We start from the raw sequence: 26479 nt of genomic DNA on the forward strand, positions 1-26479 counted from the left end.
AACCATTGAAGATATATGTAGCATTCAGAGCCATCTGCCTCTGCTGCAGCACATTCAGATAGAAGGTAGCTCTATCCCGTACCTCATCATCAGTATCCATCATACACCTGTCCAGGGGATACAGAATAGGCATGTCATGGCACTCTAAAAGATATCCAGAGCTTTACCACTATGCCTGACAGACACAATCCAGGCCATCTGATACCACCATAATACAAGAGCTCAACCACAGCCAACAGTGGCTTCTAAAATCTCCATACATCCTGGGTATTGTTCTGAATTGGTAAAGAAATGGTGTCATTATGAATCAGAAGCACTACATAAGTAGGCATTAAAATGATGAAGAACACAGTAGCATAAGATAGCAGTTTGGAGTCTGTTCTTTGATCTGCAACCACATGACTTTGGTAAAGATTTAGACTTCTACAAACTAAAAACTGGCAATATTAGACTTTCCAAGGATACTAAAAAGGATTCCGAACCCAGGCACTGATATTACTCAAATGGCAATTTGTTTTATTTAAACCAGCCAGCTTTTGGCTTATAATTTTTCTGCTTCAATTACAAGATGTAATCACGGAGTGTTTGCTAAAGCAAGTCTTTTCCTCATCAAATAGGGAGTTAAGGAGACCGTGAAAAGCTGGTATTTTCAACTCTACACAGTGAAGTTCTTTGAAGTTGGCCTCTGCTATACTAATTGAGGCACATGTATTTAAGTCACTTTCTCAAAATCATGCATGAGAAATTAGAAGTCAAATTTTTTATGCACTTAGCACGCGCAAAATTACCAAGAGTACGGAAAACACCATTTGCCCCTGACTTACTCCATCAGCTCTACTCTTAGGCCCTATAGGCATTTGATATGGTACAATGAGGAATTATCTATTCAGTCACACGGCATTTTTTTTTTTTTTTTTTTTCTTTTAGTTACCTTTGTAGGAGTACTAGGATGCTTGGGAGAAGATTTTCATTCTGAGCCCCAAATTTTGCCAAAGCACTCACAGCAGCTATAATTGAGCATAAAATAAAACAACATGAATATTGACTTCACAGAGATAAGCAATAATTATTAAGAAAAAAATTAGAGGAGTTTCCCCATGTTCGGTTGAAATAAACTTTCACTGTTTAATCGTGAACTTCTTGTTCTTATTTCCTTGATCCATTGAAGCATAAATAGAAATAGAAAGTGGGTCCAAGAGAGCTCTGAATAAGAAAACTCTCTATGCATTGAGGAAAAAGGATCACATGTATTTTTTATACGAGCTATTCTTCAGTCTGACTCCTTACAAGGAGCCTGGTGGATTACAGTCCATGGGGTTGCAAAAGAGTGGGACACAACTTAGTGACTAAAGAACAACAAAACAAACCTCAAACAACCAGCCCCGCACACAGGGGAAAAACACCCAAAACTCTATTATTAAAATTCACTGTATCAACAAAGATTTATTCCTTACTTAACTTTTGTCAGGAGTTGTGCTAAGTGCTAAAGGTATCAAGATAAAAGATGTAGCCCCTGACCTCAAGGAGTTGTAGTTTAGTGGGAAAGACAGGTGTAAATAGATAGTTACAACATAGTAAATCCATAGTAGAACCATATCCTGGATACTATATGAGCAGAGAAAGGAACATTAAGTCAAAAATGGAGAAGACAGACAAAGAGCTCACACTTACTACCTGTACTAAAGCTTGCAGAACAAATAGAGTTAGCCAGAGGAAAAGGCAGGAAAAGAGTATTTGAGGGAAAGAGAAGTAAAAAGTAGCAAGGCCCTCAGGACGGAGAATGAAGTGTGGAATGATTCTGGGACTGGATGCAGCTGAGTAAGGCTGAAGCACTGGACCTGCACTGGAGAGCAGGAGGAGACAAGTGAGAGATTAGACACAAAACAAAAATAGGTTCCAGTATAACCTCAAAATTATTATGAACAGAAGTTAAATGCAGGATGAATCTGTGTATCTGCAGCAGGGTGTGTGCTACACTAAATTTGTGAGCAGATTTTGTATGCAACGTTCATTCTGGTAGCAGAGTGGAGAATATACTGGATGTGGGTGAGCGTACAAGCAGCTGGACTAACCGGGCATCTGAAATGGATGGGAGCCTAGCAAAGCCCTCAGGAAAACTGAGAATAAAAGAGAGTGAAGAAATACATATTGAGGGGACAGAACGGACAGAACTTTGCCAGAAGGTAGATGAGAGTTAAAAAACAATGGAATAAGGTTCTAGTCTTGCAACTGAGTGGACAGTATAGATAAGGATTTCTTTTGGGATAGTTTGAATTTCAAGGTGAATTTGAAGTGCCTGGGACAGCTAAACATACAAGTTCAGGAGAGAGACATGACTACAACGCCACAGCATATCAGCAGAACTCTGAAAATGATCACAAGAATGTGGATGCTGAGACAACAACCCCCTAAAGAAAACTAACATTTTAAGGAATGGAAGAGAAGCTCTGTAAAGAAGATTGAGGAATGGTGGAAAGATGCAGGCTATTTGTGGAAACCAAGGGAAGAGAGTTTCATGAAGTGTTTAGTCAACAGCCCATCAAATTGACTGAGGTGAATAAGGATAAGAACATTAAAGTGTCTAACTTGATTTTCCAGCTAGCTTTTAAGGATTAAAAAAAAAAAAATTGCTTCAGAAGATTTTTAAGGCAGAGAGCAAGATTATAGGGAACTGAATAGAAAATGGAAAGTAAGTTCAGAGAGGCAGCTGGTAATGGCTGCTTCAAGGTTCTGTAACAGGAAATATGGTCAGTACCTAGTGAGAGACAATGAATCAAATGAAGGCCTGTAGTTTTAACAGGAGAGATTTGGACCAGTTCACATGCTAAGGAGAAGGAACAATTAGAGAGAAGAAAGTAAAAAAATTCCTAAGATCTGTTCAAAAAGTCACTTACAAGCTACAGTGGGAGACAAATTTCAAAGACATTCATACTTGAGGCCTTAGCTGAAAAAAAAGGATGACACCATCAAAGTCTTCTGTCAATCTGAAGGTCAAGGGTTATTTGTCTCTGATACAAGGCTGAAATCAGGATGGAAATTGGAATACAAAGAGAAAGCTGTATATCTGAGGCCTAAGTATGCTCCAAGATCCCACCACCAAACAGACATTGCAATGTCATTTTCCAATTTCATTACCACCCCCTTGAGTTAAGTATTTCCCAATATTACCAGTTATGCTCATTATCAGTGCTCCAATTACTCACCAGCTCTGACAGCCTCATTCTCCAGGACAACCCTATTAAAAATAAAGCGGATATACTTGGAGGGGACAGGTGTTCTGGGGCCCTCTTTGCCCAACAAGTGTAGGATCTTTGTAGCCAGAACAGTGTGTTCACAGTCCTCGATGAATTCACAGAGGTGGGCTAGACCTGCCTCTTTACTCTCAGGGTTCTCTTCTACAATGTGGATTATGCAGTCCACGATGGCCCGTTTATATTCAAAGCCTCCCTGGCAAAAGAAGAAAAACTGCCATTCACTCTGAGGGCACTTTTTGGAAAAATTATTTTACTCCAAGGCTTATGATGTAACATTCAAATTTCATTTCCCTTCCCTTCTGAAAGAAACAAAAATGTCTTTTCCCTCCAAGTGGGAAAGTCAAAAGCAATACTATGTTTAGCAATAAGACAGAAGCTAGAATTGAGAATATTATTTGATAGGCAGGCTGAGATGATAAGGAAAGCTGCTTTAAACACTAGGGTATAAGAACTGAAGCGAGCAACTTCCCACAATTACAAAGCAGTCCACCTACATCGTCTCGGAGCATGTTGGAGAGGAAAGTCATCATGACGCTGTGCTTTCGAGGGTATTTCTGACAGAGAGCACTAATTGCCTGTACAACCACGACCTGTAGAAAAACAAACAAAAAGGACATGCCCCTTGTATAATGGCTGTACAGCTACCACCTAGAGAAAAACACAGAAAGGGCGTTCGTCTTCAGAACTTTAGCTACTTAAGCATACATTCCCTCTTATTTACCACAAGCCAAGAAGGCACCATAATTAACTAAAATGACAATAATGGTTCTTTGTGAAAGAAGGTCAAAGAGGAAAGTAAAATAGAAAGAAGAGTAAAAGTGAGGTGCATTCAAGAGATCCCTCCCTTTGCTCCAAAGCAAAATAAGCTTCGAGCATATTTTAAAATTTTACATTTAAAATTTTCACAAAAGATTCATTTTGATATTTGGCAAATCTAATACAGTTATGTAAAGTTTAAAAATAAAATAAAAATTAAAAAAAAAAAAATTTTAAAGTGAACAGTAAAGATAAAAAAAACTTAAACAGACTGCTTTCCAGAGAAGAAACAGAGAAAGTCACCAAGGAACTACTTCACAAAATGGTTTCTAGGAAATTTTTACCACAATTTTAAAGACCAGTGTCAAGAAGTAAAAAGGATGTGAGACTTTTATTCTACTTGCAAACTTTATAGACTACCATAATTTCATGGATTCTGGAAGAGAACACAAGGATCCCGAATGAGAGATGAAAGACAGTTATTTACTCACAGCAAAAGCAGTAGCGAGTGTATCGGCATTTGGGGCTCAGTTTTCTGAGCCCCAATACCCACAGGATGAGGCAAAAAGGACCAGATAACACTTGAGCCCACAGTAGGCAGCATTACAGGAGAATCTGAGATATGGAACTTGAATATTTGACAGTGGGCAGTAAGCATGCCAGTCATTTATTCAGAAGGGAAACATCATCTTTATTACACTGGGCAATAAGCATGTTTGCTTTTTGCTCTATAGGGAGGACTGCCTGTCTCTTCTAGGGCTATATGGAAATCTGCCCTTTACTACTTAAGGGAGATGCTTCCATCTTTTGAGATTGGAAGAAACTCTGTACTATACAAAGGGAACACAACTGATAAAGTAGGAAACAAAAGGCAGTTAGTGTGTAATTTGCTGGGTGTGCAGAAATGCAAGAAATTTATGGAGACTGGAGAATTGTCTCCCAATAACCAGACAGTCCCAAATCTATATATGTTGTTTCAGAGCATAGAATATGAAGGGAAATAACTACAACTGTTATGAAGCAATGACATATAAACCTAATAAACACAGTATATATGCTAAAAAAAAATTATAGATGGAAATCATTTGTGAATATTGATACAAAAATTCCAAGTGATAATTGGCTAACAGACTCCAATCCTACAGTAAGAAAATAATATCCCATGATGAAATGGAATGTATACCAAGCATGCAAGAATGGTTTGACATTAGAAAATTAATATAATTCATCAATATTAATGAGTCTAAGAAGAAAAAGAATATGGCAGAATATAGCTACATCCACAGATGCTGAAAAGCCTTTGATAAAATCCAACACTTATTTCTAATAAAAATTCTTTTTTTTCTTTATTTTTGGCTGTGCTGGGTCTTTGTTGTGGCACACGGGCTCTTCACTGCTGTGTGTGGGCTAGTTGCAGTGAGCAGGCTTCTTGTGGTGGTGGCTTCTCTTACTGCAAAGCACAGGCTCTAGAATACATGGGCATCAGTATTTTTGGTACATGGGCTTAGTTGTTCCATGGCACATGGGATCTTAGTTCCTGGACCAGGGAACTGGATGTCCCCTGCATTGGCAGGTGGATTCTTAACCAATGGACCAGGAAAGTCCCTTAAAAATTCTTTAAAATATAAGATAGGAATGGATGGAAACTTTCATGTTATGCACACACACACACACACACACACTCCCTCAATCCTGTTGGCAGCATATTACTTAATAGAGAACCCCAAGACTCATTTGCTTTAAGATCAGAAACAAGAAAACAGTGCTACTATCTTGACTATTATTTGACATTATTCTGGCACTAATTAGCCAATGTGAGTAGACAGGAGAAAACAATTGAGGAATAAAAATTAGAAAATAAAAGACAAAATCATCTTTATTTACAGATGATATAACAAAATAATGTGGAAAACTTCAGAGAGTTGATGATAAAACTAACTCAATAAAATAATTCAGCAAGGTAGCAGGTTGTAAAGTTAACATGCAAAAATAATACTACTCATACACATGAATAATAACTACTTTAGAAGATATAAAGAATAAAAGAAGATTTATAATAGAAACAACAATAAAGGACATAAGAAAGGAATTTTTAAAACATTCAAATCTAATATAAAAATACCATAAAATATTCATGAAACGCACAAAAGTAGATTTAAATTTTAAAATATCCTTTGTTCTTGGTTAGGATATCTCAACATTATTATTTATTCTCCCCTAAGAAAACTTATAAATTTAATGTGATCTCAATAAAAATGCCAATGAGATTTTTTAAACGAAGCCACTAGATGAGCTAATACTAAAGTTCAAAAGAAATATAAGCATGTAAAAACAGCTAAGGAAAATAAAGAGCTATGAGAGGAGACTCAGTTCAGTTCAGTCCCTCAGTCGTGTCCGACCCTTTGCGACCCTATGAACTGCAGCACGCCAGGCCTCCCTGTCCATCACCAACTCCTGGAGTTCACTCAAACTCACGTCCATAGAGTTGGTGATGCCATCCAGCCATCTCATCCTCTGTCATCCCCTTCTCCTCCTGCCCCCAATCCCTCCCAGAATCAGTGTCTTTTCCAATGAGTCAACTCTTCGCATGAGGTGGCCAAAGTATTGGAGTTTCAGCTTTAGCATCATTCCTTCCAAAGAACACCCAGGACTGATCTCCTTTAGAATGGACTGGTTGGATCTCCTTGCAGTCTAAGGGACTCCCAAGAGTCTTCTCCAACACCACAGTTCAAAAGCATCAATTCTTCAACTCTCAGCCTTCTTCACAGTCCAACTCTCACATCCGTACATGACCACTGGAAAAACCATAGCCTTGACTAGAAGGACCTTTGTTGGCAAAGTAATGTCTCTGCTTTTGAATATGCTATCTAGGTTGGTCATAACTTTCCTTCCAAAGAGTAAGTGTCTTTTAATTTCATGGCTGCAATCACCATCTGCAGTTATTTTGGAGCCCCAAAAAATAAAGTCTGACATTGTTTCCACTGTTTCCCCACTTAGTTTTCTGAATGTTGAGCTTTAAGCCAACTTTTTCACTCTCCTCTTTCACTTTCATCATGACAGAAGACTAACAGATATTAAAACATCCTTACAAATTTTTTAAATATTTAATACAAATTTTTAAAATATTTAATACAAATATTTAAAACAGTGTGTGGTACTGATGTATGAATAGATAAAGAGAACAACAGAATAGAACAGAAAGCCTCCAAACAGACACAAGTATTAATACATATGGAACTTTAGTATATGGTAAAAGTGATATCTCAGATACTGGGCAAAGACAGCCCTTTAAATAAAATTGGGGGGTGGTGGACAACTGGATAGTCATTGGAAAACTGTAAGATCCATTTCTCATTCTACATAAATATAATAATAAAACCTAATAGATCATATATTTAATATGAAATTATACATATACTAGAAGAAAACATGGGTGAATTCTTCCCCCCCCTCCACGGGTGAACTGTTATTACTCAAAAGCCCAATGCAGTAAAAGAAAAGATCAACAAATTTGCATAAAAATTAAAAACTTGTGCATGACCGAAGTATCATGAGAATAATCAAAGGACAAATGACAAATTGGGATAAAACATCATAACACATTTCACAGTTAAAGAACTAATATCCCTAACATACAAAAAACTTTAATAAAGGAAACAAAAGACCAAAAACCCTACAGAAAATTAGAAAAAGACACGAGCAGACAATATTCAAAAAGAAATTAAATGATCTTTAAAAATATGAAAGGATGTTTATCTTCCCTCATAATAAGAGAAATTCAAGTTAAAACTACACTGAGATACCCTTTCTAGTCCATCTGGTTGGAAAAACTTCAAAATACAATATATGTACTCTACTAGTGAGGGTATGGGGAAACAGGCTGGTAGAATTTAACATTCTCTAAAACTACATACTTATCTACTCTTCAGCCTAGCATATGAACTTCTAGAAATCTACCCTCAGGACACACCACCAAATTTCAAGACAACATAGATATAAGTTTGTCCACTGCAGCATTATCTGTAATCACAGAATATTGCAAAGTATCCAAACGTTCACACATAGGAGATGCATTCAATAAACTACAGTACAAAATGAACTTCATAACCTCCCAAGGTTTCCCAAAGATTCAAAATGTCTACTTGAATACACAGGCTAAGTTGGTTTTTTAAAAGTAGGTAAATACTAGAAGAGAGTAAATAGGGTCAGTTATACCTCTTGACTGAGAATTAAATAAAAATGAAGGAATAAAATCTTTTAACTTTAATTCATCTAACTAAAATTTATTGCTACTTTGATTTTCTTTGACACATTCTCACCAGTTCTACTCAACACTGTATTGGAAGTCCTAGCCATTTTAATAAGACAAGGAAAAAAAGGAAAGGTATTTGAACTGGAAATGAAGTATCTATTCACAATAACATGATTATTTACATAAAACAATCCTAAGGGATGTATATAACAACTACTAGAACTAATAAGGGAACTCAAAAAAAAGGGAACTTAGCAAGAATATTGAGTTATGGGAAAGTTAAAAAAAAAAGTATTTTTAATATAATACTAGTAGAAACAATGAAATAGAAATGTTAATAAAATGGATTTTTAAAAGCATAAAATATTTAGATATTAATTTAACAAAAGACGTGCAATACCTCTAGAGTAAATGCTATGAAACATTGCTCAGATAAATTAAAGAAGACCTAAATAAAGGGAGCGATTTGCCATATTCATGAACTGAAGAATAATTATTAAGCTGTTAGCTTTCCCCAAATTGATTATAGATTTAACACAACTCCAATCGTAATCTTGGAAGGCTTTGTTTTACAGAAATTATAATCTGATTGTAAATTTTATATGGAAAGCAAAGGAATAAAATATTACAAAAAATGAAAAAGTTGGCAGACCACACATTTAAGAGGTACCATGAAGCTACATTAATTGATATAGTCTGATACTGGCATAGGACCAACAAATAGCTCCACAGAATGTGATAAGCATCCCAGAAACATACCTGCAATTATATGTGTATCTGCTTTTTAGACAAAGATGTCAAGCACTCCAGTGGGGAAAGAAATGTTTTAAATTATGCTGGAATAACTGGAAATCACAATGGAAAAAAACCTGAACTTACACACAAATATTAATTCAAGTTGGATCACAGACCAAAATGTAAAAGCTAAAACTGTAAAACATTCACAATAAAAAATGGCAAAGTATCTTGAAGACTTAGACAAACGTTTTTGAGGACACAGAAAGCAATAACTGGGAAAGAAAAAAAATAATAAATGAGACTTCATGAAACTTAAAGCTTTTGTTCATCAAAAGACACTATTAAGAACAGAAATGTTATGGTGAGCCAGAGACTTGGAGAAAACATGGTCATATTTAAACTCCTACCTTGAACTCATCTGAGATTTCAGACACAAAGGATGATATCTGCTTCATAAGCCTGTCCACACTGCTCTCACTTCCTGTTTTGAGAAGCGTAGTAATGGCCAGGGTAGCAATGCTTCTGTTTGAGTCTGTGATCAAGTTTTCTAGGTCCAGATTGCAGGCAGTAACAGCAGAGGGGTGCTTCATTGCCACCTTGTCGAACGGCAAGAAAAAAAATTAAGCAAACTGCTACTAATAAAGACCAGAATTTTAAAAAATAAAAGGAAAATATGAATTTTATTTAATGTAAATGGCTTTTAAAAATCTAAATGAAACAGCATAATTAAATAATTATTTCAAGATGAATGCTTCAGATTAATAAAGTATGCTATATTATTTGATAAATGATTAACTGCTAGTTATAGTACTGCATAGCACTTTATCTTCACAGGTTTCTATAACCTTTATAACAATATCATAGTCTGTCTTTTACTACAGTTGGACTGTTTCTCCTCATAGTACATGTGTTCATAGTTATCTATTCTACTAGATGTTAGGATCTCTGAGAGTAGGAACTAGAATGATAAACATTGCTCAAAGATATTTAAACTTAGTATCACTTACAACACTTGTGGTATTTAAGCAAGCAAACTCCAGCCAAATTGGATTGGACATGGTCACTAAAACATGTCTGTCATTGACCTGATTCTTTGCTTTTTACTGATGATGTTCACCTCTCTGCCTAACCCAGTACTGGTATAGAATCCTTTACCATACAATGCTAAAATTCTGAAAACTCAGCAAAGTACTGGCATCAAAATTCACTTCACAGCAAAACATGACCCAAACTAATGTAAGACTAACCTAGATAGCATATTCAAAAGCAGAGACATTACTTTGCCAACAAAGGTCCGTCTAGTCAAGGCTATGGTTTTTCCAGTGGTCATGTATGGCTGTGAGAGTTGGACTGTGAAGAAGGCTGAGCGCTGAAGAACTGATGCTTTTGAACTGTGGTGTTGGAGAAGACTCTTGAGAGTCCCTTGGACTACAAGGAGATCCAACCAGTCCATTCTAAAGGAGATCAGTCCTGGGTGTTCTTTGGAAGGAATGATGCTAAAGCTGAAACTCCAATACTTTGGCCACCTCATGCGAAGAGCTGACTCACTGGAAAAGACTCTGATACTGGGAGGGATTGGGGGCAGGAGGAGAAGGGGACGACAGGGATGAGATGGCTGGATGGCATCACCGACTCGATGGACGTGAGTTTGAGTGAACTCCGGGAGTTGGTGATGGACAGGGAGGCCTGGCGTGCTGCAGTTTATGAGGTCGCAAAGAGTCGGACACGACTGAGCAACTGAACTGAACTGAAGTATTAATTTATTCCAGTTATTGAGGACAGTCATATATATAAAGCAGAAATATTAACGTGTCTGTGTCTAATTGCTCCAGGCACAAAGGGGTTAGTTAGTATTAATTTAAGAGAGGGCATGATATTACCTCTCTAAAATTCAAAAATTGGTGAGTTCTCAGATACATTTGGCTGCAAGATTATAGATGAAGAAATGTACACCTATATCAACTCTTCAAAATACAATTCATATTGTTCTATAAAAGCTTCTTCCTTGGCTGCTCTAATTTCTCTCTTCTCCAATTGTTCATACAATTAATTTATAATCTACTGTAATCTAGTGTAATAATGTATGTAACTACATTAGATCAGTCTTCTATAATATTAAACTTTCATTTAAAATTTTTATAGTTATTTAATTCATTCTGTGCTTTGCACTGTATCCTCCAGATTTACGCTGTCCAATATGGTAGCCAATAACCACACGTGACTACTAAGCATTTGAAATATGACTATTCCAAATTGAGGTATGCTGTAAATACAAAATAAACTAAATGGCAAAGACTTAGTATGAAAAGCTAGAAGGTAAAAATGTATCAATACACAGTCAGTATAAAATTATATTTTTTAAACATGATGGTAAATAAGATGTATTATTAAAATCAATCTCATCATAAAAAAACTTAATGTGGCTACAATAAAATGTAAAATTACACAAGTGACTCATATAAATGTTTCTACTGGATAGTGTTGCTATAGACCAGTCTTGTCCAAGAAAACTTTCTGCAGTGATGGAAATATTTTATATATGCAGTGTCTAATATGATAGTCAATAACAACACATGGGTATTGAGCACATGAAGTGCGACTACAATGACTGAGGAACTGAATTTTTAAATTTTTATTTAATTATAATTAACTTAAATGGAAACAGCCACTTATGGCTAATGTCTGTCATATTGGATGGTATGGCTCTTGAATGTAAAATGCTTAAAGTCAGAAATGAATTATAATCCTTAATTGAATAATACTACCTATGGCCATATATGTAAGGCCACAAATGCAAGTGAGGTGCTACGAAGTGAAGCCCATAAATCATATCTACTCACTTTGGACAGAAAGCCAAATGCTTCAATTTAATGTTTCTGAAGGAAACACTGATAGAAAACAGTAGTTAGAAAAGGAACCCCTACCTTGTTCAAGGTCCTCACAGCTGCATATCTCAAAGCTGGCTTAGGAGAACTACAGAAAAGCTGAAGAACTAGGAAAGAAAAAGGGTCACTGTTAATATAGCTCATTTCAACATTTAGCATATTTCTGAAAATATAGCACATGAAGAATCATATTAAAAATACACATAAGGAAATTAGATCATAGCATCAAAAATTCACATAAAAATATACCGTCAAAACTAGAAAAAGTACTTTTTGTTGAGTTATAAAAACTTTAAATATAGGAAACAAAGTTTATTCTTTTTCCTAAAAAATTAATATACCCATTAATATCTGAACTTAAAGAATAGGAATATTTATAGTTATAAGAGAAAATGGGCTTTTTAAACATGAAAGAAAACTTAATTTACTTGTTTTTTTACTTTTTTCTAAGTAAAATCTTAAATGTTCTGAATATTAGGAAATAACTTCAGAAAGAGAAGTATAGTCACCCTTCCACATCTGCTGGGACCCCTGGCAGATACCCAAATCTGGGGATGCTAAAGAACCTTATAGAAAATCGTGTAGTACATTCAGCCCTTGGTATCTGCAGGTTCCACATCTAAGGATTCAATCAACCATGAATCAATCTGGTTGAATCAATAGGATGTAGAACCAAGGATATGAAAGTACAACTATAATTAAAGTACCAAAATAAATAATCTACATATCAGAATGGAAAGGCTATATATATATACAGAGCTAAGGTTCAAAAATACCTATTCTGCAGACCTATGGAACTTAAAAAAAATAAGACTATAAACTAAAGCCAGTTATCAAATATACAACCAACCTGAAACAGCAGGTGCCAACTCCCTTGCAGTACAGTTAGGAAGATGGATGATAGCTGAAGCAGCTTCATAAATGACCATTTCATGTTTATTTCGCAAGCAGCTCTCAATGAAATCAAAGATTGGACTTTCATGGCTAACAATAAATAGACATGGGCCATAATTAGACATCATAAAGAACAGAGGCAATGTGCACAGTGGTTAAAAGCACAGACAGAATGAGAAGCACTTTGGAAATATGAACAAAGGACCTCTGAAAATCCACCACTCCATAAAATCAATGAGAATACTAGTGTAAATTTCAACAGTCCAGGTTCGATGCACGATACTGGATGCTTGGGGCTGGTGCACTGGGACGACCCAGAGGGATGGAATGGGGAGGGAGGAGGGAGGAGGGTTCAGGATGGGGAACACATGTATACCTGTGGCAGATTCATTTTGATATTTGGCAAAACTAATACAATTACGTAAAGTTTAAAAATAAAATAAAATTAAAAAAAACAAACAAACAAAGCTTTTTCAGCACTTTAGAAAATAGCCAAAGGCTTGCAACAATCCTAGAAATATTTATTCAAGATGAATTGCTGGATTTTCATGAGAACAGTAAGCTTTCCAGTATTTTGTTTGCTATCTGTGCTCAGTCACTTCAGTCGTGCCCAACTCTTTGCCACCCTATGGACCGTAGCCTGCCAGGCTCCTCTGTCCATGCAATTCTCCAGGCAAGAATACTGGAGTGGGTTGCCATGTCCTCCTCCAGGGGATCTTCCCAAACTAGGGATTGAATCTGCATCTCTTATGTCTCCTAGCATTGGCAGGATGGTTCTTTACCACTAGCGCCACCTGGGAGGCCCTTGTATTCTGGTATTTTAACTTGCTCTACTTCATGCACTCTTCCCAGCTTCATGGTAGCCTTGAAAAGCAGGGCCTCAGAACCATACTAGCTCTGAAAGCCAGCAGCCTAATAGCCACTGAATGGGGCAGATGAATCTGGAGCACCATCAAAAGACCTGTCCCTAGACCACAGTCACAACTTGACCTGATGCTCCCTAAAATAGCCCCATTCATGAAGCTAATCTTCCCCTCCCCCCCTAGTGGGGGAACATGCCACACAGCATTGGGATCTCAGTTCACCAAACAGGGACTGAACCCATGTCATCTGTAGTAGTAGCATGGAGTCCTAACCACTGGACTGCCAAGGAACTCCCCAAAGCTAATTTTTATCTCATCTCACTCAGATGTCATTCAGTGAGGGAGGTCCTATCCCCAGGAGATCTGTCTCCCCAAAATCAGCAGCAATTGCTGAACACTGCAGTGCCACAGGCAGTGACTCTAGTGGGGCAAACAAGAAACTGGCCCAAAAAACACAAAAAGAAAGTGTAAGAAAGGAGACACCCGCTTCTGACATACTCCTAGGATCTAGAAGGCTGTGCAAATACCCAGGAAATTTCTGATAGAGCTTGAGCCTCTCACTCATACTTGACTTTGTTTCTGCACAATTAGGAAGGGAAGGCTAAGACAGAGTTATGAACTGCCAGATCATGGAAGGCATGCTCCAACACACAAAGTGCCCACTGATAAAAAGATGGGAGATATGTTGGTCAAAAGCATTTAAAAAAAAATCTGTGAAATTATTATCCTAACACTCAGTTAATCAAGTAGAGACTTCAGTAGGGATAAAGAATGACAGAGAGTAAGGACCACAGAATTACTTCTGGAAAGTCACTAAACAACAACAACAAGCAAACCCCAAGGACGGAGAAGGGGGAAGTAAGATTGCCAGTTACCACAGTATATTAAATATCCAGTTTTTGACAAAAATGTTATGACACACACAAAGAAATAGTGAGATATGGCCCATATATACAGGAAAAAAGCAGTAGAAATTACTCAAGGGAGCCCAGATGTTGGATTTACTAGGCAAAAACCCTAAGTCAACTAATATAAATATGTTCAAAGAAGCAAAGGAAACCATATCTAAAGAATTAAAAGGAATTTAACAATTATAGGCATGACAGTCATGCTTCACCCAAAGGAGATTATCAAAAAAGGAAAAAAAAAAAGTGCCAGATAGAAACTCTGGATTTAGAACAGTGTATAACTAGAATAAAAAATTCAAATCTGCTTGGATAAAAAAATAAGAACCTACAACATAATGCCTACAAGACATTCACTTTAGGATGAAAGACACACACAGACTGAAAGTGAGGCATGAAAAAAGATTTCATGCAAATGGAAACAACAGGAAAGTAGGGGTTAGTTAGTTCAGTTGCTCAGTTGTGTCCGACTCTTTGCGACCCCATGAATCGCAGCATGCCAGGCCTCCCTGTCTATCACCAACTCCCGGAGTTCACTGAGATTCACGTCCATCGAGTCAGTGATGCCATCCAGCCATCTCATCCCTGTCGTCCCCTTCTCCTCCTGCCCCCAATCCCTCCCAGCATCAGAGTCTTTTCCAGTGAGTCAACTCTTCACATGAGGTGGCCAAAGTACTGGAGTTTCAGCTTTAGCATCATTCCTTCCAAAGAAATCCCAGGGCTGATCTCCTTCAGAATGCACTGGTTGGATCTCCTTGCAGTCCAAGGGACTCTCAAGAATCTTCTCCAACACCACAGTTCAAAAGCATCAAAAGTAGGGGTAGCAATATTCATATCAGACAAAATGGACTTTAAAACAAACTCTATAAAGGAAGACAAAGGAGGACACTATAAAATGATAAAGGGATTAATACAACAGACATAAAGGGAGAAATTAACAGGAATACAGTAAGAGCAGGAGACTTTACCATCCCACTGACATCAATTAACAGATCTTTCAAGACAGAAAAGTAATAAGGCAAGAGAGATCCTAAATGGCACAAGAGAATGGATGTACTTAATTGATATCTACAGGATATTTCATCCCCCTTCAAAAAAAAAAAAAAAAAAAAGAAAAAACAAAGAAATACACACTCTTTTCAAGTGGTCATGGAACATTCTCTAGGATAGACTATATACTAGAACAGAAAACAAGTCTCAACTTATTTAAGACAACAGAAATTATTTTAAGCATCTTTTCTGCCCACAACAGGATGAAACTAGAAATCAACCACAGAAAGAAAAAGGGGGAAAAAGAACAATTACATGAAGACTAAACAGCATCCTACTAGAAAAACCAATAAGTCAACGAGGAAATCAGAAAATATTTCAAGACAAATGACAGTGAAAAACACAACCTTACAAAAATCTACAGGATGCAGCAAGAGTAGTTCAAAGAGGGAAATTCATGATACAGGCCTTTCTCAAGAAATAAGTAAAACCTCAAATAATCTACCCTACCACCTAAAAGAACTTGGGGAAAAAAGAATAAACAAAACCCAAAGTCATCAGAAGGAAGGAAATAATAAAGATTAGAGAGGAAATAAATAAAACAGAGATTAAAACAATATAGGAAGTATTGATTAAACCAAGAGTCGGTTTTTTGAAAAGACAAACAAAATAAATAAGCCTCTAGCCAAGATAACCAAGAAAAAGAGATGATCCAAATAAACAAAATAAGAAATGAGCAATAACAACCAATATCACAGATATGCAAAAAAACATAAGAAAATACTATGAACAAACCAACAGTTTGAACAACCAAGATGAAATAGGTTTTAGAAACACACAGTCAGCCAAAATTGAATCAAGAAGAAACATAATTTGAACAGACCAATCATTAGAAGTGAAATCAAATCTGTAATAAAAAAACAAACCAAAAAACTCCCTGCAAAAAAAAAGTCCAGAACTGGATGGCTTCACTGGGGAATTCTACCAAACATACAAAGAGGAATTTATCTATCCTTCTCAAATTATTCCAAAAGATTTAAGAGGAGGGAACATTCCCAAAGTCATTCTATGATGATTCACCCTGATACCAAAAACAAACAAAAACACTACAAAAAAGAAAATTACAAGCCAACATCTTTGACAAATAAAGATGGAAAAATCCTCAATAAAATTTAAGCAACCCAATAATACATATAAAAGAGCATATACCATAGTCAAGTTGGATTCATTCCAGAGTCACAAAGATGGTTCAACACATGCAAATCAATGTGATATACCACATCAACAAAGAAAAAGACGAAAACCACATGATCATCTCAACAGAAGTAAAAAAGGCATTTGATAAAATTCAGCATCAATCCACGATAAAAACTCTCACTAAAGTGGGTAGAGAGGGGATACATTTCAACATAAAAATCATTTATGACAAACCCACAGCCAACATAATACTCAACAGTGAAAAGCTGAAAGTCTTCCTGCTAAATTCTAAAACAAGATAAGGATGCCCACTCTCACCACCACTATTCAACATAATATTGGAAATCCTAGCCACAGCAATCAGACAAGAAAAAGAAAAAGTAACCAAATTTGAAAGAGGTAAAACTGTCATTCTATGCAGATGACATGATATTCTATATAAAAAACCCTAAAGACTCCACACAAAAACCATTAGAATAAATGAATTCATCAAGGTAGCAGAGTACAAGATTAATACACAGAAAACGGCTGCATTTCTTTACAGTAACAATGAAATATCAGAAAGTTAAAAAAAAATTGTTTAAAATCACATTAAAAAAAGAAACACCTGGGAATAAACCTAACCAAGGAGGTAAAAGAACTATGTGCTGATAACTCTAAAACACTGATAAAGAAAACTGAAGATGACTCACAGAATTGGAAAGATATTCCATACTGTTGGATTGGAAGAATTAATATTATTAAAATGACCATACTACCCAAAGCAATCTACAGATTTAAGGCAATCTCTATCAAATTCTCCATGACATTTTTCACAGAACTAGAATAATAATCCTAAAATTTATAAGGCACCACAAAAGGTCCAGAATTGGCAAAGCAATTCTGAAAAAAAAGAACAAAGTTGGAGGTATAATCTTCCCAGACTTCAGACAATACTACAAAGCTACAGTAATCAAAATAGTGTGGGATCTGCATAAAAACAGACATACAGATCAAGAGAACAGAATAGAGAGAATAGAAATAAACCCATACAATTAATCTTCAGCAAAGGAGGCAAGAATATACAATGGAGAAAAGACAGTCTCTTCAGCAAGTGGTGCTGGGAAAGCTGGACAGCTACATGTAAATCAATGAAATCAGAACACTCTTTCACACAACATACAAAAATAAACTCAAAATGGTTTAAAGACACATAAGAATACCATAAAGTTCCCAGAAGACAAGAAAACATTCTCTGACATGTAGCGTAGCAATATTTTCTTAGACCTGTCTCCCAAGGTAAAAGAAATAAAAGCAAAAACAAACAAATGGGACCTAATCAAACTTAACAGATTCTGCACAGCAAAGAAGCCCACAAAATGAAAAGACAACCTATAGGGGTCTTCCCTGGCTGTCCAGTGGTTAAGAATATACCTTCCAATGCAGGAGACACAGGTTCAAACTCTGGTCAGGGAACTTAGAACCCACATGCCACAGGACAACTAAGCTTACAATGCCACAGCTAGAGAGCCCACGGACCACAACTAGAGAGCCCATGCACTGAAATGAAGACCCAGCACAGTCCCAAAAAAAAAAAAAAAAAAAAGCTATTAAAACAAACAAAAGGACAACTTACAGAATGTGAGAAAATATTTGCAAACAACGTGACTGACAACAGGTTAATTTCCAAAATATACAAAGAGCTCATACAACTCAATATCAAAAAAAATAGAAAAATTTAAAAATGGACATAAGACCTAAATAAACATTTCTCTAAAGAAAACATACAGATGAACAACATGCATATGAAAAGATGGTCAAAATCAGTAATTAGAGAAATGCAAATAAAAATCACAGTGAGGGGGACTTCCCTGGTGGTCCAGTGGTTTTAAGAATCCACCCTGCATTGCAGAGGACGCAGGCTTGATCCTGGTTAGGGAACTAAGATCCCACATGCCTTTTAGGGCAACTAAGCTTGTGCACTGCAGCTACTGAGCCTGTGCACTCCAGAGCCTGAGCACCACAGCTAGAGAGCCCATGTGCTGCAACTACTGAGCCTGTGCACTCCACAGCCCACTTGCCTCAACTAGAGAGCCTGCAGACCACAACTAGACCACCGCAACGAAAGATCTCACATGATACAACATAGATCCCACGTGCTACAACTAAGACTGGATGTGACCAAATAAATACTTTTATTAAAAAAACACAATGAGGTATCGACTTACACCAAAGATCTACACAGACACACCACAGTCAAAGTGCGAAAGGCATAAGACAGAAGAATGACAGAAGCAAGATAAAAGCTACTCAACACCTTGCAGAGTTGCGGTACAATATAATTATTGGCTTTTCATCTTAAACAATGGAATAGAGAATCCATATTCAAAGTGCTGAAATTAAAAAAAATCAGAATGGCTATCATCCAAAAGTCTATAAACAGTAAGTGCTGGAGAGAATGTGGAGAAAAGGGAACCCTCTAACACTGTTGGTGAGAATGTAAACTGGTGCAATCTCTAGGGAAAACAGTACGGAGGCTCCTTAAGAACTAAAAATAGAGCTACCAATTGATTTGGCAATCTTACTTTTGGGCACACAACCAGAAAAGACAAAAACTCTAACTTGAAAAGACACATGCAGCCCAGTGTTCACAGCAGCACAATACAACAACCAAAACATGGGAGCAACGTGAATGTTCAACAACAGATGATGGATAAAGAATGTGTATATAAACATACATATATATTAATACACACACACAATGGACTACACACACACACACACACACAATGAACTATATAACTCAGCCATAAAAAAAGAGTGAATAATGTACTGTACACCTGAAACTCACACAGTACTGTAAATCAACAATACTCAATTAAAAAAAAGAGTTCAGAAACAATTTAAAAAAAATTAAAACCTGCACTCCAACAGCTGATTTGTACCTACAGTAGAAAAAGTAAACTTGAAGACAGGTTAAACTGAGATAATCCAGCTAAGGAAAATAAAGAATGAAGGAACAAAAAACAAACAAACAAAAAAACAGAGCCTTAGAAACCTGTGGAATATGATCACGTGTATCAACATTTTCATGATAGAAATGCCAGAAGGAAAGGGGAGAGACAAAGGAGCAAAAGGAATATCCTGAGAAATAATGACCAAAAACACCCAATATTTGTTTAAAATATTAATGTACACACTTGAGAAGCTCAACAAATCCCAAGTAGGAAAAATACAAAAAGATCTACACACAGACACACAACAGTCAAAGTGCCAAAGACATAAGACAAAATAAGGACAGCAGCAAGATAAAAGCTACTCATCACACTGTAGAGAAGAGCTACAATATAATTACTGGCTTTTCACCTTAAACAATGGAATAGAAAATCCATATTCAAAGTGCTGAAGTAAAAAAATAAAAATTCTCTATCCAGCAGAACTATGATCTAAAAATGAAGATTAAAAAAGGACATTCTCAGATAATCATGCCTAAGACAATGCATTGCTAACATATCTGATGTTATAAAAAAAATACTAAATGAAGTCTGTTAAACTGAAAGACTGACTCCAAACAATGACATGAATAATCAAGGAGATATAAAGAGCACTAGAAATGATAAATATGTGAGTTAATATAAATGATTCTGTAAATTTTTTTTAATTTTTCTTAACTAAAGGACATAAAATTGTATAAAACAATTATAACACTGTATGTTGGATTTATAATGTATATACAAGTAATATACATGACAATAATAGCAAATAGGAGCAAGGAGAGAACAGAACTACACTGGAGCTAAGATTCTATATCTTACTAAAATTAAATTAGTCCTAATCTGAAGTAGATTGTGGAAAATTAAAATGCATATTTTAATTCCAAGAGAAACAACTTTTAAAAAAGTAAAAATACTGACAGAGGAATTAAAGGATACTGAAAATATTAACACAAAAGAAGGAAAAGAAGAAGAGAGGAACAAAAAAGGAGACTTCTATAGAACAAACAGCAAAATAGCAAAGCTTAAATACAATCATATCAATAATTATATTAAATGTGAATGGTCTAAACATTCCAACAAGACAAAGATTGCCAGATATGATGAAAAAAAAGCAGACTCAAACTATGTGTTGCTTACAAGAGACATGCATCAGGTTCAAAGACACAAATGAGATGAAAGTAAAATGATGGGAAACGATATGCTATGCAAACTAATCATACAAGATCAAGGGTGGCTATATTAAAATCAGACAAGCAGAATTTAAGAAAAAATATTACAAGAGATAAAAAGAGGTATTTCATAATGAGAAACTGCTCATTACAGTAGATTGATAAAACAATGATAAACATATACAAACTTAACAACAAAGCCTCAAAATATACGAAGCAAAGCTTAACACAAAAGGAGAAATATATCATTTAACAATAGCTAGAGTTGTCTAGGAGAAGTCAATGGCACCCCACTCCAGTAGTCTTGCCTGGAAAATCCCATGGATGGAGGAGCCTGGTAGGCTGCAGTCCATGGGGTCGCTAGGAGTCAGATACAACTGAGCGACTTCACTTTATTTTTTCACTTTCATGCATTGGAGAAGGAAATGGCAACCCACTCCAGTGTTCTTGCCTGGAGAATCCCAGGGACGGTGGAGCCTGGTGGGCTGCCGTCTATGGGGTCACACAGAGTCGGACACGACTGAAGCGACTTAGCAGCAGCAGCCAGCAGAGATGTCTAAACCTACCTGATAGTTGATAGAACACCTAAATAAAATCATTAAGGATATAAAAGACTTGAACAATTTAATCACTCAACTCAACCCACAACATTCAACCCAGTGACTGTAATATATACATTCTTTTCGAGTGCATATGGACAGTTCTCAAAGACTTTAAATGCCAGTCATAAAACAAGTCTGAATACATTTAAAAGGACAGAAATCATCAAAATATATTTCTCCAAAACAACTGAATTAAATAATACATGATCAGAAAATCAATCAAGGAAATACTCAATATTTAGAATTAAAAAACCCATTTCTAACTAACCCATGGGTCAAGAATAAATCAAATGAAAAACAAGAAAACATCTGAAACAGAATGACAACAAAAACATAACAAACCAAAATGTATAAGATGTAGCTAAAACAATGCTTCAAGGGAAATTTATAGCTGCAAACATCTGTACCAGAAAAGAAGCAGCTCTCAAATCAATAACCTAAGTATCTACAATAAAGAAATTAGAAAAAGAAGAGTAAACCAAGTACAGAGTAAGGAGAAAGAAAGTAAATAATAAAGATCAGAGCAGAGATCAATGGACAAGAATGCAAAAATATAGTAATAAAAAATAATCAATGAAACACAAAGTTAGTTCTTTGTAAAAATTCAAAAAAATTGACAAACTTTTAGCTAGACTAAAGAACAAAATAAAACAGAAGGTATACAAATTACCAAAATCAGGAATGAAGTAGAGAACAATACTACTGACCCTAAAGAAATTTAAATGATTGTAAGAGAATATTATGAACAACTATATGCCAACAAACTTAGATGAAATGCCAAAATACCTAAATATACCAAACTACAAAACCTGACTTACAAAGAAAATATAGAATCTAAACAGAACTATGAGTTAGTTATTTAAAATCTTCCCTCAAAAAGAGCAGAGGTCACAACAGCTTCACTGGCTAATTCTATCAAATATTTAAAGAAATAATATCAATCTTTCACAAACTCTTTTAGAACATAAGTGAGGGTAAAATATTTCCCAACAAATGATGTGATGCCAGTATTACCTGATTAACAAAGCCTGACAAATTCTCACAAGAAAACAACAGACCAATATCCCTCCTGACACAGACATATAGCTCTTTAATAAAATATCAGCTAACTGAATCCACCAATATTTTAAAAGAATTATAAACCATAATCAAGAACAAAAATTGATTTAACATCAGAAAATCTAATTTATGTTACATACCAAATTAATAATGAAAGGGACAGAAACCACTGATCATCTTCATAGATTTAAAAAAAATCAACAAAATCTAATATCCACTCATGATAAATACTCTGAAGAAAACTAAAGATTGAAGAGAATGCCCACAAGCTGATAAAAGGCATCTTCAAAAAAGCTATGGTTAACATCATGCTTAATGCTTTCTCCTTAAGATTAGGGACAAGGCAAGCTTACCTGCTTTCACCACTTCTACTCAACATTGTACTGAAGGTTCAAGATGATATAATTAGGAAAAAATTAAAAACATCTAGTTTGGAAAGAAAGAAAACTGTCTTTGTTCTCAGATGACACAATCCTGTACATGAAAATCCCAAGGAATATCACACACACACACACACACACACACACACACACAAATACACAAGTGGAATTAATAAATGACCATAGCAAGGTTGCTGCTGCTGCTGCTGCGTTGCTTCAGTCGTGTCCAACTGTGTGCGACCCCATAGACGGCAGCCCACCAGGCTCCCCCGTCCCTGGGATTCTCCAGGCAAGAACACTGGAGTGGGCTGCTATTTCCTTCTCCAATGCAGGAAAGTGAAAAGTGAAAGGGAAGTCGCTCAGTCGTGTCCGACTCCTTGCGACCCCATGGACTGCAGCCCACCAGGCTCCTCCATCCATGGGATTTTCCAGGCAGGAGTACTGGAGTGGGGTGCCACTGCCTTCTCCAAGATCAAATGGGTAGTCTGTTTTGACCTTTTTTTATTTCTGTGGCATGAGATGTAATGTCTGCCACTTATTTTTTCTGCATCTCACCCCTGATCACAACAGTGAGTGGTAGGTGCTTTGGTACCTAACGTTTGAAAATCTCACATCTCAAGGGTCATAATCCCTCTCTTGGGATGAGAAAAATGGTCCTGATAGATGTCTGTACATTGTTCTAGAATAAAAGGGCAACGTGGAGCTCAGAGCACTAGTACTGCTCCAGCGCATGAGTTTTGCCCAATAAATTTTACTCCAGTAGGTCAGGTATGAGTTTTGCTTGGAAATTCGTACTCACCTGCATAAAAATTGTTATAGCAAGGTGGGCATCAAGTCCGATATCTACTGTGGCTTTCTGGAAGTGGATCAAAGGATGAGAGGTCAAAGACTCGTTTTGGCAGCATGACCAGTCATTGGCATGGCTGGTCTCCTTAGAGAAAAGTCCCAATAAATGAAAAATCTGAGGAATAAGATTGCCCAGGTTAGAACCTGATTGTTATTAATGGTCTTGGTGGGAGTGTTCCAGGAAGAGGAAAACTCAACTGAGGGGAAAGCTAAACAATCCCTGATAAAATTATACACACACACACAGAAAATATAAATAAGGATACAAAACTAGAGCTGGAAACACTACTGCAAATGAATACGAAAAGGGGATTTGTTCTACCATATACCTACACTATTAGAAAGCTGTGATGATAAGGCAATGTTTGCTGGTACAGGGACACAAATATAGAGCAGTGGAGAACAGGAACTGAGAAACAGACCAATGCATACAAGGATGCCTATTTCATGGCAAAGCTGATATTGCATAGCAGTGAGTATAGACAGGTATTTCAACAAATGGTGCTGGAACTACTGGGTATCTATATGGGGAAAAAAGACTGCTATCTTATACGAGTCAATCCTAAAGGAAATCAATCCTAAATATTCATTGGAAGGTCTGATGCTGAAGCTCCAATACTTTGGCTACTTGAGGCAAAGAGCTGAAACTCATTAGAAAAGACCCTGATGCTGGGACAGATTGAAGCAGGAGGAGAAGGGGATAACAGAGGACAAGATGGTTGGATGGCATCACTGACTCAATGGACATGAGTTTAAGCAAGCTCCGGGAGCTGGCGAAGGACAGGGAAGCCTGGCATGCTGCAGTCCATGACCTACTAAACAACAACAATCTCATACCATATCCAAAAAACAATTTCAGGTAGATTACAGACCTAAAATATGAAAGTTAAAACTATAATGCTTATAGAAAACAGTACAGATGATACAGTTCAGAACTTGGGGTAGAAAACATTTCTTGATTAAGACACCCAAAATATCACTCCAAAAGTAAAAGAGTGACATTATATTTAAGAACATTCTGTTCATTAAGATATCAAGAAAGGAACAGACAAACTTGAGTGCGAAAAACTATTTGCAACATATAAAACCAACAAAGGATTCACATCTAGAATGCAGAAGACCGAGAAATCAATAAGGATAAAGTGGATAACCCAAATTCCTTCCCCCAAAATTGGGGCAAAATACCAAAAGGTATTTAAATAGAAAGAATATCCAAATGGCTAATTAATACAGAAAAAGGTTTTCAAACTCATTAGTAATTAGGAAATTACAACTTAAAACTACAATGATTTGTCAAGGATGCCAAGACAATTTAATGGAAAAGGAACAGTCTTTCACCAAATGGTGTTGTGTGCTCATGCTCAGTGGTGTCCAGCTGTTTGCAACCCCATGGACAGCAGCCTGCCAGGCTCCTCAGTCCATGGGATTTCCAAGGCAAGAACACTGGCATGGACTGCCACTTCCTTCTCCAAAATGGTGCTGAGACAACTGCAAACTCATACTGCAATTGGATATCCACATGAAAATGATGAAACTGAGCCCCTACTTCACATCACACAAAAAATATCTCAAAATGGATCAAAGATCAAAATGTGTACAAGATAAAACTCTCAGAAGAAAGAAGCAAAAGTGTGAATCTTTGTGACCTTGGATTAGACAATGGTTTAGGTAAAATAACAAAAGCACAAGCAACCAAAACACCACACACATTAGTCTTGATCAAAGGACACTATCAGGAAATTGAAAAGACCACAGAATGGGAGGAAACACTTGCAAATTATGTGTGTAATAAAGTTCTAGTATCCAAAATATATTTAACAACTACCACAAATAAAAGATAAATAACCCATTCTTATAATAAGAAAAGGATTTGAAAAGACCTTTCTCCAGAAAAGATACAGAAATGCCCAAAAAGCCACATGAAAAGATGCTCAAACTTGTTAGGGAAATAAAGCCCTTCTTGCCATCAAACCAAGAATTTCTTCATACAGTTTTTTTCAATAAAACTTTTCCAATGGGGGAAAAAAAATCCCACACTGATATACCTCTTCATACCTACTATGGCATGTATAATTTCAAAAGACAGATGATAATAAGTGTTGGTTAGGATGTGAAGTCAAGAGTCTTCACACATTGCTGTCAAGAATGCAAATGGTGCAACCACTTTGTAAAACAGTTTGGCATTCCTCAAAAAGTTAAACATAGTTCCATTAAGACCTGGGGATTCTACTCACAGGTAAATGTCCAAAGAACTGAAAACATGTCCACATAAAAAAATTATGAATAACTGCTAATAGTGGTATTATTCATAAAAGTCAAAGAGTGGAAACAACCCAAATGTCCATCAACAGATGAATGAAAATAAAATATGGTAGAGCCACCCAGTGGAATACTAGTCAGTCATAAAAAGAATGAAGTACTGATACCTCTACAACATAAATGAACCCTGAAAACATTATTGTGTGTTCAGTCACTCAGTGGTATCCAACTCTTTACAACCCCATGAACTGTATAGCCTTCCAGGCTCCTCTGTCCATGGGATTTTCCAGGCAAGAAAGAATACTGGAGTGGGCTGCCATTTCCTCCAGGGATCTTCCGGGCCCAGGGATTGAACCCACATCTCCCAAATCACCTGAATTGCAAGCGTATTCTTTACTGCTGAGCCAAAGAAACCAACAACTAAAGACCACATACTGTTTGATTGCATTTATATG

General features: G+C 36.4%; 1 protein-coding gene across 4 annotated transcripts in view; it reads right to left on the bottom strand.

The window, feature by feature from the left end:
- Window positions 1–26479, bottom strand: part of COPG2 (COPI coat complex subunit gamma 2) — a 159979-nt gene that overhangs the window by 80368 nt on the left and 53132 nt on the right. For all 4 annotated transcript variants that reach the window (XM_025291538.2, XM_044946874.1, XM_044946876.1 and 1 more), the window contains 7 exons: window positions 12736–12869; window positions 11925–11992; window positions 9408–9596; window positions 3749–3844; window positions 3204–3447; window positions 932–1007; window positions 4–107 (listed from right to left, as the gene is read on the bottom strand). In XM_025291538.2, coding sequence (XP_025147323.1) covers window positions 4–107; window positions 932–1007; window positions 3204–3447; window positions 3749–3844; window positions 9408–9596; window positions 11925–11992; window positions 12736–12869 — 911 coding nt within the window. The remainder of the gene's footprint in view (window positions 1–3; window positions 108–931; window positions 1008–3203; window positions 3448–3748; window positions 3845–9407; window positions 9597–11924; window positions 11993–12735; window positions 12870–26479) is intronic.

The sequence above is a fragment of the Bubalus bubalis genome, chromosome 8 (assembly GCF_019923935.1).
Source record: "Bubalus bubalis isolate 160015118507 breed Murrah chromosome 8, NDDB_SH_1, whole genome shotgun sequence".
Taxonomy (NCBI): Eukaryota; Metazoa; Chordata; class Mammalia; order Artiodactyla; family Bovidae; genus Bubalus; species Bubalus bubalis.